Consider the following 16,995-nt stretch of genomic DNA (forward strand, 5'->3'; position numbering starts at 1 on the left):
ACTGCTGGGGCCAGCGGGTGAAGGCTCCGAAACGGGCAGGCTGCTGCCTCCTCATAAATCACTCCTGAACACAATGGGACACTGGGAGACAATAGTGTCTACGGCTCCTTTTGATGTTAAGGGCTTTTCTAATCCCTTTGGGTTAGATGAAGAGAGAGGCAGCCAGGGTCGCCAAAGGTCAGCGAGATGAGGTTAATTTTTACAGAAACCTTTCCCTTCCAACCAAGACCTCTCTAGCTAGTCAGTCACTTGCTAGTAAGTTACTTTGCATTATCCAAAATTCATGATTTTTTATGGCTCATATATACCGCACTTCACACTGGACTCAGTTCACTAGTTGCAAAAAACCCCAAAACCCAGTGGCTTTAAATCCTTAATTAGCCCTTTTGTTGTCTTTTCTTCCCTTCATGCTTCCCCTCTGTTTGTTTGTTTGAGTTTGGTTTGGTTTTTTTTTTTTTTAATAGAACAAAATTAAGTATTTCATTCTTTTAGAGTTGATGACTCAGTCATTCAGGTTTATTTTCATTAAATGTATGACACAGTCTACCTGAGCCATAAAAGATCCATGTATGTAATGTAAACCAAATTATTTCATTACCACAATGCTTTGCTGGGGAAAAGAAAAAGAATATTTTAAGAAAAAACAGGAAAATGAAAATATGGATGCATGGATAAAAAGTAGTTCTATTCCTACAGGGATTTAACGAAATTTAAGGTATATGTATTCTGAACTTTTCCCATGATGAGACTGAAGCTTTTTTAGCAAGCTTCTCTCATACTTCCGGAGTATATATATTCTGACATTAAAAATAAAAATAAATTATACAAAATCTCACAGTAAGGTCCAATAATTTTTTATATTGCAGATTGCCCAAAGGTCAAAATCACATTTGGACTGGACCAGGCCGTAGGCAAAGAAAGCTTTTATTTCACCAAAGTGCTTACAAGATTTGAAGAGGTGTGGCAAAGGCAGCATCACAAATGAACACATCAGCAAAAGGTAGTTTTTTCACATTGCTACATCACCGAGAGGCATTAATGATCCTAATCTCCTGGACACTGTCCAGAACAGGAGGAGGAGGAGGAGAGACTCCAGAAGGAACAGCCTGATGTAGGAATACCCAGAGAAAGCTCACAGGAGGCATCCATCAGTGACAGGAGCAACCTGAACTGCTCTCCTACCCATCTTGTTCCACAAACAACCTGCACAAAGGACTTCACCTTCTTCTACTCTGTTCCCATCAAATTTTTTCTGTAATATTTCAAAAGGTATGAATAAAGTGCAAACATGTTTCAGACGTGCTATATTTGCATATCAATTTTTAATCCAATATTGCTTTCACACGGTTCATTTGGGAGGAAATGGAAAAAGAACAATTGTCTAAACTACCTTCATCTAGGTAGCGCAATTCTGCGCCTAAATTCTGCATTTAGACACAGAATTAACCATAAAGTGCCTTACTAAAGCACAACCTGGAAGGGCCCGTCTCTGCCACCAGGAGCCAGGCAGCAGGTGATGCTCACTGGGTATCCAGGCTTACTGCCTTGTAAAAACCATCACATGTTTTAACCCACCCTGATTGCTGTCTTGCTTCCCTTCATCTAATAATTTGATTCACTGTTGACTTTAATCTCCGTTATTAATTCATCAGATGACTGACTGACTCAACTACAGCTTTAATCTGATGATTGTCTCGCTCAACTTCAGCAACAATAGGTTTAGGTAGGACTCCAAATTATTTTGTTTCTTTATTGCGGCATGATAAAATCCATGCAGAAGCGTACAAAGCCATTTTTCTATTAAAACTACCATGCCACTACTCTAGACAGGCAAAGATAACCTTGCAAAATAAATATGCCAGCCACTTCATTCTGCTTCCAAATTTGTATGCGTGTCCCTCATACTTCAGTTCTCAAAACACTCAGATTAAATATGTTGATAACTTCTTAAAAGAACACTATGCTGCAAAGGTGCATATATTTCTTTCACATAAATACCACATCTAAAGCCATTTCTCAATAAAGAGACAACAGGCTATTAAATACAGGCCCAACACTTCTATTTGGTATGGGACGTGAGCGTGCTCTCCATGTCCAAGCATCTTCCAGTGCTCCAATTCAGCAAGGCTGCCCTCAACTCTGAATATCAATACAGATTTCAAATCTATCGCACCACGTCGTGCTGCGGGCTGTTATAGCCTCCCTGTATCCTTTCCCTGCCAGCTATCACAGTCTTGCTTGAATGGAAAGATTTCAAATCGTCTGCAGTTTTTGACAGCTGCGGAGCCAGGCAATGCCTTGAAAGAGCTCTCAGGGTGAGAGGTTCTCCACTTGCATGTGCCCTTGGGAGACGGGACTGCAGGTCCTGAGGTCCATACACGCTATACTCCACTTTGTACCTTCCCATCCAACCTCTGTAGCAGCACAGGTTTCTCTTCAAGTGTAAAACACGGAGGGGAGAGGAAAATGTATTTAAAAGCTGGTGGTTTCCTCCCTTACTTCTTTCTGGGTCACAAAGAAGGAGACTGGATGACAGAAGAGAAAGAGATGGGCTGCCGTAGAGTGGATGGGGAAGTTACCTTGGTTCCTGCATATCCTAAACATGGCAATGGGTTTATTCAATCTATCCTTGTGTTGCATTAGAGGAAGGGGAAAATGTTGGGCAGAAATTTCTGACTCGCAATAAACTGGAAATTCAACAACAGGAGAAAAAGTTAAATTTGCAGCATTATCTTCCAAGACCACATGTAGAAGTTATCTCAGCATGCTTCATCCCATATTGAGTAACAACCGCAACAAGGTAAAATTGAAATCAGTCAGCCCACCAGAAGCATCACTGGGTAATGGAACAGCACTTCCATAAATGACTAAGTTACAATACACTGGCCAATTTAGAAGCAATTATGTAGATGCTGTCAAATATTATGTGAGCAAACACAGTTTTGAATAGTTTCAAGTTTTGCAACAAACTGCTATAACTTTCCAATACTTTACCCAGCTGTGGTGAAAGAACTGCAGACACAACCACATAATGATTGCCAGCTACCCGCTCTGGCAATGCGTGCAAACATCAAGAAACAAGAAGCTTCATGTGACTGCTCTCCTAGTTTGGGTATTAGTCTTGGTAAAATAAGATATGCCATATTGTAATGAGAAAAAAATATTTTTTTGCTTGTTTTGTTCCATTTCCTTCAGTATTTAACAAATATTCGCTGAAGACTCAACTTCATTTGCAAATCTAACACACGAGACACACATTTCCCCTGGTTTATACTAAAGAAATGAGCAGATATATACTGTAAAGATCAACAAGCAGACCCTGCTGGACTAGGGTCAAAGGAAAATCAATTCAGAAAGCAATCACTTTCCATCCGTGAAAACACAAAGAAATAAATCGGAAAAATCTACAGACTGAGAACGAGCATTTCACAGCGCGGAAGCACTGCCAGCCGTGACAGCAGGACACGCACCTCTAGGGTATGATAACTAGAGCCAAAACACTTCGGATTTCTTTGTTTCTTCCCACTCTCCTCACTCCCCACATCACATATAACTATTTTTGCTAACACGCTATTAAAGTTCAAGAGACTGCGCATACATATGTATATTAAGTCTCCCATTAGATCCACTGAGGGTAATTTGGAAGAAAAAAAGCTCGCAGAGCATTTTCTTATAACCAGCCTGAAAATGAGAACATAGATAAACAAGGCACTCGCAATCCAACTGCCACACAAAATTATCTTCTGGGCTAAAAATTGCTCCTATTTGGTCTTAAAACGCAAGGCAAAATTATTTCAGACAGTCACAAAAAATCCCCACTGCATTTCTGCGCTGCCCAACCGACCTCCCCTGGAATCTGACAAGGAGACAATTTTCATGAGTGGGAGGCGGAAAAGCAATATCCAATTTATATTAAACAAACAAGAAAGCTGCTGTAAAAATAAGAATACGTGACCTGGGTCTGGGCCACGAGGTCGAGCCAGATCAATGCCTTTTTAGTTTTAAATTGAACGCATTCTAATCATTTTGGGTAAATGGAAATGAGCACTGGATTTGGCAGACGCTTGTTGTTGCTGAAACACTCGCACGAGTCTACATGTGTCCTCACCCAATCTTGAAGGGTTTATTTACATACATTCCTCAAAGGTTCCCGTAGGTCCAAATAAATGACAGCTCAGGAACACTCCTCTGCAGTCCCAGCAGACCATGTTCCCTTATCCTTACACTAAACCAAATTTTGACAACATTAAATGTCTGTACTATAAAATCTGAATGCTCTTAATGAATGATGTACAACTGGAGATGATTTGCAGCATCACTGAACTCACATAAATTGGTACATGTCACATCGAGAAGGCTTCTTTACATTATTTCTCCTATCATTAAGCTATTCCAGGGGCATTTTTCTCCAATTATGTTTTACAGAGTGAAAATACAGGTGGGTTAGCTGCCATACTGAAATTTTGGCATTTTATTCCAGTAGTCAAAAACGAATGACTCCAAAACTGGGATTCTTAGGAAAAATACTCCATTTTAATAACATAACAAGCTAGAAAACCTTTAACTTCATTTCTCTTAGCTCACTGGCAGAACGGGTGTGAAAGGGGGAAACGATTCTGTAACTCACCTCCTGCAGGAGGAAGGAAAGGACTGAGGGATGAAGGATGAAGGACTGAACTTTTTGGTATCTCTAACCTAACAAACCGATGCTGTGCAACGGGAAAGTGCAGAGCTGCTGCAGTAACTGCTTCAATCCCTTGGGAGTCCATGGCAGAAGCAGCTCCTGCAGCAGCAGCCCAAATATTCCCAGACCTTGCGGGCTAGGGACACGAGCTGTGCCGGGCGATGGCTGGGAAGGAGCTCCTTTCTCAACGTTGTGGAGCACAGCCATGCAAAACCCTATCCATACTTGTTTCAGAGTGTACTGCAGCTGTATTTTCAGGGGTATCAAGCCCATCAGATGTGAAAGAAAAAGGTTAGCATTGGTAACATTGCTAATGGAGCGTAAGTAATCAAAATAAACAGCAAATCCTGATGAACACCTGCCAGCTTCTGGAAGGACTAGTTTGGGGAACTGGGTGTGTTTTTTTATTCCTTCTTTGGAGAAAAAAAAAAAGAAGTATCTTTCCCCATTATTTTGTCCTATCTCAGTGCCAAGAGACATGAATTTGAGGGTAAAGGGGTTAACCTTCCGCACCATTCCCGAGCAGCGTGCTGGTTCCTGCCTCCCCAGTCTCTCAGTGGTGGCATTCGCTTAACTCTGCGTCAGCTCAGGCGTGTGGTGCTGCGCGCAGAAGAAATGCGTTTTTCCTCCTGTGTCCTCACTTAATAAAGAGGGAAAGGCTGCTGGTCATCACATTTTAGCATTCAGAAGTTAAAAACACACACACATTTTAAAACATGTTGGGTCGGATACGTTTCTTTCTAGTTCTTGCCTCTGATTTATCTCCTTAATACAAAAGGCTCTTAGCTCATGTGAACAGCAGTAACCTGCAGCACTAGCCAGGTTACAACATTACTACAGGCTTTACTAGATCAACTCCTCGAATCAACTGTGAACAAGTAAATGCATGTGTCAGCTCCTTTCAAGGTCATTCGTAAAGCTCTCCCCCGTGAAACTAACTTTAATAAGGTAGATGCATGACATGAAAAGCAGAACCTTGGAAGTCTTGAATACATTTTTTCTTGGCTTTGCTTTTTGTAAATAAAATACTAAACATAATTTGTATAAGCTTGTCCCTCTAAAAGTTACGAGACTGGAAAATACTGGTAAGATTTATTTTAAGTGGAGGTACTTATCAAATGTCACCGTTTTCCTGTTCAAAATGACTAATCATTTTGATTAACCTTTGATTTAAATGATTATATACCACAGCAAAGCACAAACATACATAAAATTACACTCCAAAGAAATTCTGAAAGCGCAGATCACATAAGAAAACAGTTATGTCAAAGTGGTTAGAGAATTTATTTACCACGTACATAATATTCAAACCAAAAGTTGACTCCACACGTTCAACGGAAAAGCTCCCACATGTACATTCATACCCAGGAATCACAGTCTAGTTAATCCTGTAGCCAACATGAGACTGCTTCCAGAGCACACACCAAAAATATCAACCAAATAATAATTAAGCTATAAAAGAAACTCCTAACTACCATCTCAACGAGTACTACCAGTATCTTCTGTAAGGAATTTTATTCCAGGTGGGAAATTTGTGCTGGTGTGTTAGTCACATATAAAAAGAAGGCCTGAAGCAGCACAAGACAAGAAATAAAATTTAATATCTCACTTTGAGTAAATACACACGAATTCCAAGCCATGTAACAGACTTCAAAGCAGAAAGAGAAAAACAGGATATCAAAGGTAAATTAGACAAAGAGCTGGAGGCAATTCTGAAAAATAAAAATATATGGTGGAAAAATTAAAGCACATAAAAGTACTCTTAAGATCCCATCTCAAAGGGCCAATTTGTAGAGAGAATGCATACACCAGAGTTAGCATGGAAAAGACTCTCTCTCGAAAGCTTTGTATCTGCCAAACACAGGGACTTGTCCCTCTTCAGAAGCTCCACTCCATCATGAATTGCTAACCTGTGGGTTAGCTAATTGCTAACCTGGGCTCACTGTAGACACCCAGCAGCCCACCAAACTGCACTGCATCAGCTGCGGCCAATGAACATCTAAGATACCCATTCCCAAACTTTTAAACCACTACTGCAATGTCATTTTTCCTAATAAAAAAGGTTCTAAAACAACTCTCTTCTTGACACAGTGAATCAAGAGGATTGTTGGAACTAGATGATCTTCAAGGTCCCTTCCAACCTAAACCATCCTATGGTTCTAAGCGTGCCTTAACCTTTATAATCATCTGGGTCTAACCAATATAAAGGTTTTTCAGACATCCAGGAATCCCTTGGATTATTCAAGCTGAGCTTTGTTTCATGCTGGTTTGGACAGTAAAGTAAGTAATCTGGAAATGAGCTCATGCTCCTCCCCTCCACGAATACCAGTTTCATAATGTAAAATAAACTAAAAATATTGTACATTAAAAAACCCATTTGCTTGAGGTTTATAAAAATAAATTATAAGCCATGGCTAATGTAGCATAAGCATTCGGGACATTCAGAGCTGCAGCTGAGTTAGGAATACCCAGGCAGGATGCGGCATGGCACTCAGCACAACAATTCCACCCGCCTAAACCGTAAAACTACAAATAAAGGGCTTATCATTATCAGCGATCCTGGATGTGAGGGTAACAGGTGGTTTGGGGCTTCTTCCCTCCTTATTCCCCGGCAGAAAGAAATACAGGTTCTGCTGGACGTGGGCAGTATCAACAAGTGAAGAGAAAGTTTTCAGGCTGGGTGTGATAAATAGCACCCCGTGCATGCTTCCTCCCACGACGTTACCAAAAATAAGCTGGCAAAGTCAAAGAGATCAAAACAAACTTCTACCTTACAGACTAATATTCCCATCCCGGGCTCCAGAAGGGGCCCACCTTGAATGAGGGCCGGAGCTGGGGGCAGCTCGGGGCAGCGCTCCCACCGGCTGGTGGCCGATGGTGACTCTCTCCCGGGGCTCCCTCTGCAGCATGGGGTCATCAGGCTCCTCCAAAGCACCTAAACCAGGCTTCTGCCCGTATTTTACCCCCACGGGGTAATGTGATTCCACCTACAGTCAAGAAAGTACCAAGTAATTTATCAGGTTAAAGGAAGTGCTGAACGCTAAGTATTTCATACGTTCTCCCTAACAATAAAGGGGATTTTTCTGGGGTTGTGACACCCATTGATAAGCCAACAAAAATGTAGCTGGAGCAGATGCTAATTCAAAGTGTGCATCCCAGGGCAGGAACCTGAGCAGGAGAACAGGTCCCTGCAACTTCAAAAGCACAGTTCCCAATATCCAGATTCGGTGGCTCTGAAGCACAGGTGGAGCCACGTGCCAATGTGTATGAGCAAAAGGGCTGGGTGATAAATACAAGTCAGACCACAGAGAGAATTTCCAAATCTAATCAAATCTGAGATCTCTACCCAGAGCTTCTGTCATACTCGTAGCAAGCATGATTTGGTTTTCTATTATATATTCATATGCTTCCATTCAGAACAACCTTGTTCCATTACAGCGGGTTCAGCTGTGCTTCACAGTCCTGCTTCATTTCTTCCAAGGAAAATTCTTCAGGAGATTAACCTGACACATTTATTCCCCTGATAACATATCCTGTCTTTTCTGATATCATTACCAATTTCAAGCACGTAGCAATAAATAGCCTTGAAATTTTAAAAAAGTAGTGACTCGAAAGCTTTCTTGTTCCCACATTTTCTTGGTACAACACATTTCACTCTGCAAGTAATGCTGTAAGATTCAGCTTAAGTAAATATAAAATAAATTATTAAGCTTCTAACCGAAAGCTTCCAGACCTAAACCGCCTCTTCGTTGGACTCGAAGAGCTCCAGCACGTGGCACATAACTAACCGGAGTTCAGGTTTTAAGTAGCTCAAAGTGGCAATCGGTCTTTTCTAGGAGTTCAACATATTATTCTTATGCTTCATATGCACAGAAGACATTAGTGAAGATAAACTGTGCAACCAGTAATTGAAATTAAAGTTGCAACATCTATTATGGTAACATCTACCGTGCCACATCTCTTACACAGAGAATGAAACGGCTTTTGCGTATGAAGCACCAATTGTGATACCCACTGGAACAAAACTGCATTAAGAAATGTAATGAAATACATTTACACAACATAAAGTTTCCTAAAATTACTTACATTGTTATTACCGGTCTTCTACCATCTTGACAAGTACAATAAATAAAACCCCAGTACGATTCTGGGAAACGTGTCTGAGAAAAGCATGCTTTTCTTCTAAAACTCAAAAAAGTTTCACAGCATTCACGGCAAAGAAACCTGTTCAAAAATGCAGTTTGCTTCTGATAACATTGATGTATATAACGTCTACTCATTTAAAAAGGAGAAATCTGCATGATCTTTGGAAGAATTCTTTGAAAGTACCTTCTTAACAAAATTTCAGAAAACACCAAACATTTCTAAGATTTCAAAATCAGGATCTTTTATGGAATAATATGTAGATAAACTATATCATCTTTGAAATCCAAGTAACCATTAAGTGATTATAGTAGTAACAAAGCTATATTAAAAGCGCCACCAACTGAAAGAATACCCAGTTTAAGCATGCTCCTGGCACCGTGCTTGGCATTCCAGCTTTTTATAAATTTCTTGCAAATCAACAACTTTTTACAAGACTGTACAATTTGCTTATCATTATCACATCAGTAAACAAAAGCTTTTCCAGTATTTTAACTGATTAACACCGTAACTACTCGTTTATGTCAGATTAAAAAAAGGAAAACCACCCAGAGATCACACCATGCCTGGCTGGGGTAACCATTTTTTGGAGATAATCTGAAGTCCTCTATCCGGACATAACAGCGCAGAGTATTTTACAGCAAGGGAAAATTAGAAAGATGGAGATGAAGATCAACTTCCCACTTCCAGGGTGCTACATACAGTATACGAAGATGATTACTGAGACACGTGACAAACTTGGCTCCATCATCTGTCCGAGCCTGGTGAGGTATGTAAAATCTTGGCTTGCAAAAGGCAAGCAATAAAGATATTTCTTTATAAAAAAAGCTACTTTCCTACCTACTAACTGAGATCAGGACTAAATCAGTAGCTCTTTAAAATGTGACGATAACTCCGATGAACTCAAAGGACAGGATCAAAGCACGGTTATGCAAGGTGCTACTGCAGCCAAACGCAGTTTACTAAATACTTAAGACATATAAAGATAAGCATGCAGGACTGTAAATCACTGCAAACCAAAATGGTTAGCAAGATCTCTGCAAATGCCTCCTGGATAAAGATACATTATGCACTTCATTCACTTTCTAATGAGCAATGTTCAGGGTTTTATTATTATTAATTGCATATAAATTACCATGATTTTTGTATCGCTGTGAAAGTATTTAGCCATTCACCTCTCAGAGGAACAATGCTGAACAAAGGCAATGAATGCATGGCATATAAGAACAATGCAGAACACAGAAATTTATGCATGCCATTTAAAAGGCATGGCATTTAGACTACTAGCAAAAAAATCAAAATTATGTCATAAATCTTTAATTGTAAGAAAAAAAAGTCCAACTAATGGTTTGCCAAGTCCTTGATACTATTTAAGCAAGAACACAGCCCGCTTCTGGAGTGCAAAATCTCCTTAACTCACGAATCTGCATGTATCCCCAACCTCCTCTGAAGTGTTCTGCTGCAAAATTCATTGTATCCAAGATCTGCTAATCATCATCAGGAAACTCTGTTATGCATCTTAAGGACGCACTTTAAGCTCTCAAGAGGAAAAATAAACATGTTTTATTAGCTGCTTTTGGAAAATACTGATTTGTATTTATTTAGAAACCTTTTCAAGTTGCACCACTGTCAAATTAAATATTTATTGCATGATTTTCCAAAGAGTTTAACACCTGCTAAGAGCTTAACATGCTGACTTCAACAGGAGCTCTGAGCGCCCAACATTTCTGCAAACCTCAGAAGTGACAAGGTTTGGCCGTGGCGAAGCAGCTCGAGCGTGGATGTTACTGCTGAGCTCTGAAATGCAACCAGGATCCAGACCAGCCCCTACTTCTCATCACAGCATTTCATTTCAGACAACTGAATCAGCTATATTTTACTAGAAATACCAGAAATACGACTCATTAAAACCTGTTAAATCCAAATAAAGCATAGGCTAAATGCTGTTAGTTAATTCTCAATGCATCTTCACTTTCCTTCACTAGTGGAAAACTTATGTGCTTGGGTCATTAGACATCACCTTAAGTAGCAACTTACACAGGAGACTAAAATCCACAGTGAGTCAAGAACTGGAAAACAAAGCTGTTGATATTAAAGGTGAGAAGTTGAAAGAGGATGGAGCTATCTCAGTAAAACGCAGAATAAAGAAGGTCTAGCAAAGAAAGAAAAGATGTTTGGTATATCGCAAAAACCTGTATCCCGGTTAGCTTTGGCTAACCTCAGCCAAAATGGAAGACCACGTCGCTGGCCTCACTGTCAAACGAAGCCAAAATAAGGAGTTTTGGTCTAGTCATCCTTATTTTGCTGAGCTTCTGAGCAATGTGCACTTACTAATCCTCCCAGCTTCACATTTTCAGGTATCCTACTTCTCTGGTTCTTCTACAAACAGATGATTTTTCGCTGCCCTCCCGCCCTCCCTGGTCCTTTACCTGCTCTCAGCTGCAACACATGGCTGAATCTGAACTATGGAGCAAAGACACCATCTTATACTTCAGAATTAAATACCTAAATTTCCCTGTGTCGTTGGTCTTATACTTCTGGAAGCAAACAACTATGTATTTAAGGCAGTAAATAAATATATAACATCTAAGTAAGAAATCACTATACGTAGACACGATTCAAATGATCATCAGACATCATTTCATAAACCGAAGACGAATAAAATAGCTGAATATTGCAGATAGGACGCATCAATCTCCTTATACACTCTACAGCACACTACAAATCTGCCCTGCAAGTCGAGTATTTTACTCATTAAAATAGTAGCTTTCATCACACTATAAAACATTTGCAAATGCAGACCAGAAAACCGACAAGCATATTTACTATAAAGCTTTATATTTGTGTCATCAATTAACAACAAAAGTTTGGAATAAAACTAAAATAAAAGCTAATCAAAACAGCTAGCTGTCAAAACAGATGGGAACTATATTTTTCAAATCAAGTAAAAAGCCAAAGCTTTCGAACATTTAGTGTCATGTCAGCTGATACAGACAACTTAGAAAGGAAGGACAGCAAATGTCAGGAGCATATGAAGAAAAGGTGTCCCTGGCTGAAAGATTCACCTTTATGAATTTCCATTGATTTTTTTTTTTTTTTTTTGGCTTCAGGATGATAAACTCACACCAAAGCAGACCTCTGATATGTGAACTATAAATAAGGTGCCGCCGCAACACTGCAGGCAAAATAAATAAAAACAGAGCCCCGACATTATTTTAGCCTCAAACAAATGTTTCAGTCCCTACATTGCCTGGCTCAGAAAGATACATAGACAGTCTCACAGACAGAGATATAAATGAACAATTGCAGTACCTTTTTCCCACACTGTTTACAGGGTTGGCTATATTCCTACTGGCAATAGATTTTCTTCTTGACAGCTTCTTGGTGTTGGTGCTGTCATCAGTGCTGTCATCCTCTTTCTTTGGTGTGTTACTTCCTTTGCTGTTCAGGTCCCTTAGCACATTATAATTAATTTTACTTGAGATTTTCTTCTGTTCTAACATCTTTTCAATTGCCTCTCCTGCTGTGCTGGCTTGAATTGGCTCCCGCTTCTTTGCAGATTTCTTTGGCTTAATTAAAATATAAAATTAGTGATGCAGATACAAACAAAGTTTCCGTGAAGCAGAAGGGCGAGCTGCAGCTCAGCAGTCCTGGCTCAGGTGCTGCTGATGCGGGGACGCAGGCGATGCGGCCAGGCTAAGCCAGCGCTCCCTCTCCTGCCACTCAACAGGACCGAGAGGTCTCTTTTCTCCAAAAGATAAGTGTTTGCTTTTTGCCAAATGCCCACACAGTTTATCACAAATTCTGTACTTAGTATTTGTAATGCTGCCAGAGAAGAAACGTGGGCCATTTCTCACGCATGAAAAAAACGGAGTGAACTCCTGTTACAGGAACAGGGACCCTGATAGTATCACCCAGCATGTAAATAATGAAATTCCCCTGCTAAAATTGCCTTTAAAGTCAGAGTCAAGCTGGGTCACGACTCCCCTAAGCACTGACAACTCCGTATCAAAACCGCAATGGTATTTTACATCAAGTGCGAATGCGGCGTGGGAGAGCATCTACCCAACTCCTCCTCCACACTGAAAAAGGCCAAGAATACCAGCAGCGGCTTTCTCAGCGCGGACTGGCATTAACGCCGATGGATAGGAAGCAGCGGACACCAGCGCTGCAGCAATGTCACCTGCAACTGCCCTTCGCAGGCAAATGCTGCAAGCCCAAGCCCAGTGCTGCGCTGCGCAGGCTGATGCTGCCCAGAGAAACCACACTGCAGAACATTTCTATCCACGTCCAGGGGAAAAAAAAAAAAAAAGAACCTCTGTTTCTCATTCAGCCATTTTCCTTTTCAAAGGAAGGTTTTAACACCAAGCTCTGCAGGAGATTTATTTTTTAATGGATAATAGCCCCTCTGTTTACCTACATGGGTCAAGTGCTACCTTAAAATTGGAAAGCACTATATTAATCAAGTTCTACTCAAGCTGTCAGAAACAATACAGAGTTAGAGAAAAACTCCTGTGTTGTCCGAACAAAAAGGTGGGTGTTTGGGCTACTTGGTGCCAATGAGTTATACAGTTTTGAAAATTGCTGGTAGACTGCCACGTCTCCGTAAGCACAGGATGAATGAGAAACTGAAGCATAAAACAGTGTTTCATTGTCTGGATTTGTTTTTATTGTCGAAATACCTAGGGGAAGTAGGAAACTCTGTCTTTCGCATTAGTCAGAAAAAAAGATAGAGGATAAACGCTCTAAAGACTAACGTGGATTTTAGTTGCATGTGGAAGATTTGACTTGTCACTTGCTCAATTACACAAAATACTAATGCTGTAAATCATGAATATACGGCCAATTAGGCTGCTTTAAACTGCTAAACATGGAGACAGGACATGCCATTTGTTAACATAACTGTCGCATTCTTTATGAAAGGTAGAACAAAATACTTCTTCAAGTGACTGTAACAAGGTTCTGTTCAGTTCTTCATAAAGAAATCATTATTGTAAGAGCAAGGAAAGCTACCGAAGTTATGGCAAGTACAAACAAATTCCCCATGCACACATTAAAAAAAAATTAGGAATGTCTGTATTTAAATAAGCAAGCAATTAGGACAGCAATCATAAATGCAAAGAGCCAGCTCTGACTTTGCCATGCACAGAATTTTCTCATAATAGCAATTTAAAATAAAAGTTTGGGCAAGGAAGTGTTTTACTCACCACCTGAGAAATTACAGCCCTGTATTTCAGTAACAGGTAGAGAGAGATACAATAGCTTTTGCTCGTTTAGTGGTGACTTGTACCTTTATGCCCATACATCCTACATGGAGTTGATCAGCAAATATAATGAATTTCCCGGACATTTTCAAACAGACACAATTAGCACACAGTTTAATACCTTGTGTTCCTTATAAATCCCAAGTTCTTTCTCTTTTGCTATTCTTGCTTCCTTTTCTGAAAGATGACAAAAGGGTAACCAGCATGAAGATTACGCAGACTGTATGTTTCTGCTACACCAGTCAAAAGGAGAATTTCAGTCCTAATACTTACCTTTTTGTTCCTTCAAATAATCTGCATTTTCTTTCATCCACAGCTCTGCTTTTATCTGAGCTTCTGCTTCGTTAAGTATATACTAAAAGACAAAACAAGTTTATCTTCTTTCAGAAATCAACTAAAAAACCATAGAGCAAAACAGAATTCAAAAACTACTGGCAAGGTCAATGCACATTCTGTTTTTAAACACTTTACATTAATAAAAGAAAATGTGACCAAGATGTGACAATCAGCAAGCATCTGTAGTGACTTCTAAAGCAGGCAAAAAACAACAGCATGTTTTCAAAAAACAGTGCTTGGTTTCCAAACTATGATGGGGTAACCAACAACCATCCAGGACTCGCTGTACGTGGTCTGTAATTAACCTAAAATGATCCTGCGTTTATGATCTTTTTCAGATGATATGAGAGAGCACCATGAAAACATGGTCGTCTGCAAGTAATTCTGCATGTTGATGGTGGTCTGTAATTCAAAACAGTGTGGGAACCCTGTGCTACCAAAACAGAAACATGTGTCTTCTGGGTAGGTTTCTGCGAAGGTTTAGGCAGTTACTAAGATTATTAGTTCAATTGCTACATCTGCATGAATGAAACAAGCTCAGATTGCTGGAGTTTCAGTCCTCTATATTTTAGAGACTTAGGTTCAGTAACCACATCTAGGCTCTCTTCAGTTAACTCCACTTAGTCTTGGTAAGATCATTAGTAAGTCTGGAGATGTAAAACACCCCTAGAAGTATTCAGATGAATTACCGATAAATAAACAGGTAGATAGCAGGCAGGCTGGTGGATAGATCTCCTTTTCAATTACTTCAATGTAAAAATAAACCCAGTATTTAGCACAACTGTCTGTGAAACAAAAGTTCTCCACAGCCAATGCTGTTTGGGAGTGAAGAACTTCTGCAGAACAAAGAAGACAAATTGGGTCATCCGTCATGAACAAGACATTTTATTTTTAAGCAGCGGACCCAAGACTTGTAAAACGATGCTCAAGTGCAAGAAAAATAATTTGAGATTTCTCCATCTTATGGGTTTGAGCATTCGAGATTTTCTCCAAAGTAAAATGTACATTTAGGTTTTTATGAGAAAAATAACTCCAGTCAAATGAAACTAATGCAGGGAGGACTCCTTCCTCCGAGGGCTAAGGCGGCGTGCAAACAGCTGTGCAAGTGCTGGTTTATCAGACCAATATTTTCACTCTTTCATCTGTTTCTATTAAAGGTGAGCCATAATAGTAAAACCCGCTTCCTCCTAGCTCAGTTATTCATCCTTCGTATGCTTTTAGGGAGCTTATAATCTTGGGCTTACAATATTACAGCGTATTGCCATGGAAATGAACATGAGGTCATAAAAGCAGAGTTATGACCTCATCACAGAGCCGAGAAGGAGGAGAAAATGTGCTTGTTCTTCCCCCACGATTGTTTAAATCATGAACCTGGTATATTGAAAACCTTCAGCCTCCCTGCTCCCTCCATGCCAGACCCGGTCAATTAGCAAGACCCCTCCTAACGCCCAGCTTAGCAATTCCCGCTTCACGGCTGAAGCCAAGCTGAGCATCTTCCTGCTCCTTCATCCATCGCCAACAATGTTCTCCAGATCAGTATCCCTTATGCAACCTCATCAATCTCAATGATTTTCTACCCCAAGAGTAGTTTTTAGCATTGGCGTTATCTGTTCAAATTACACTTTAAACCAGTGTGGTGGCTGGAGAGGGCATCAAGCTCGGAGTCAGGAGAGCTAGACTCCATCCTGTGTTCAAGCATTGACCTGCTGTGCAGCCTTCAACAAGCCATTTTCCACAGCTGTCTGTCTTTCATATTCAAGCTATATGGTAAAGGGTATCTTTCGCTGCCACACAAATAATAATAAATCCAGAAAACGTTACAGAAATCTTTGAAAAGACACAGAAGCTGTACATGCTGGTTTTACAGTTTGGTTTCCATGGCAGCCTCCTATGTTGAATATATCTTAATTAAATAATGAATTTAGAGCTCCACCAAACTTTTAAAAGTCCTTCTTCAGAATAAAAGACATTCTAAAACATAATTATTCCAGCACGGTAAGAGCGAGCAGCAGCAGCCGTCCCATAGATATATAAAACGGGCAAGGAACACCAAATTCACAGGCTTGCGTGAACCTTAATTTTGATCGCAGATCACTGAAACCACTCAAACCACCCTATAGATCAGAATGAAGAGGCAGGGAGGGGAGAGGATAAACCAGGTAAGAACCGTTTTGTATTTCTCGGATATCCAAATGCAGAGACACCCAAGACAAGAGGGCACCTTACCCGATCTATTTCACTGTCATCGATCCCACTCAGATCTAATTCACCGTCTCCTGTATTCTCACCTACAGAAAAGAACACATTTTAGTTAAGTGGATGTTTGTTCAAAATCGATCGCAATTCAAGTTCTACAGCAAAGTAACATTTAACGATCGTTCTTCAGAGATTTGCATCCTTCTGCATTCATCCAGGAGGTTTAACATGTTGCTGAGTATTTTCATTATGGGGGTACACGTACGCGCAAATTCACCACACTGAACTCATTTAAAATTCAGGAATTGGTATGGTCCTCTTCAGTACTAAAAATCTGCTGGATGCTTCCACTTGCTTCCCCCCCCCCCCCCC

At 40.2% G+C, this 16,995-nt stretch overlaps 1 protein-coding gene across 1 annotated transcript in view; it reads right to left on the bottom strand.

Moving 5' to 3' along the window:
- Positions 1-16,995, bottom strand: part of BRF1 (BRF1, RNA polymerase III transcription initiation factor 90 kDa subunit) — a 159,667-nt gene that overhangs the window by 28,351 nt on the left and 114,321 nt on the right. Inside the window, exons 12-15 of the mRNA XM_009891190.1 lie at positions 16,654-16,715; positions 14,365-14,446; positions 14,213-14,268; positions 12,140-12,396 (exon numbers count right to left, since the gene is read on the bottom strand). Coding sequence (XP_009889492.1) covers positions 12,140-12,396; positions 14,213-14,268; positions 14,365-14,446; positions 16,654-16,715 — 457 coding nt within the window. The remainder of the gene's footprint in view (positions 1-12,139; positions 12,397-14,212; positions 14,269-14,364; positions 14,447-16,653; positions 16,716-16,995) is intronic.

Source organism: Charadrius vociferus, unplaced genomic scaffold (assembly GCF_000708025.1).
Source record: "Charadrius vociferus isolate BGI_N301 unplaced genomic scaffold, ASM70802v2 scaffold308, whole genome shotgun sequence".
In the NCBI taxonomy this organism is placed as follows: Eukaryota; Metazoa; Chordata; class Aves; order Charadriiformes; family Charadriidae; genus Charadrius; species Charadrius vociferus.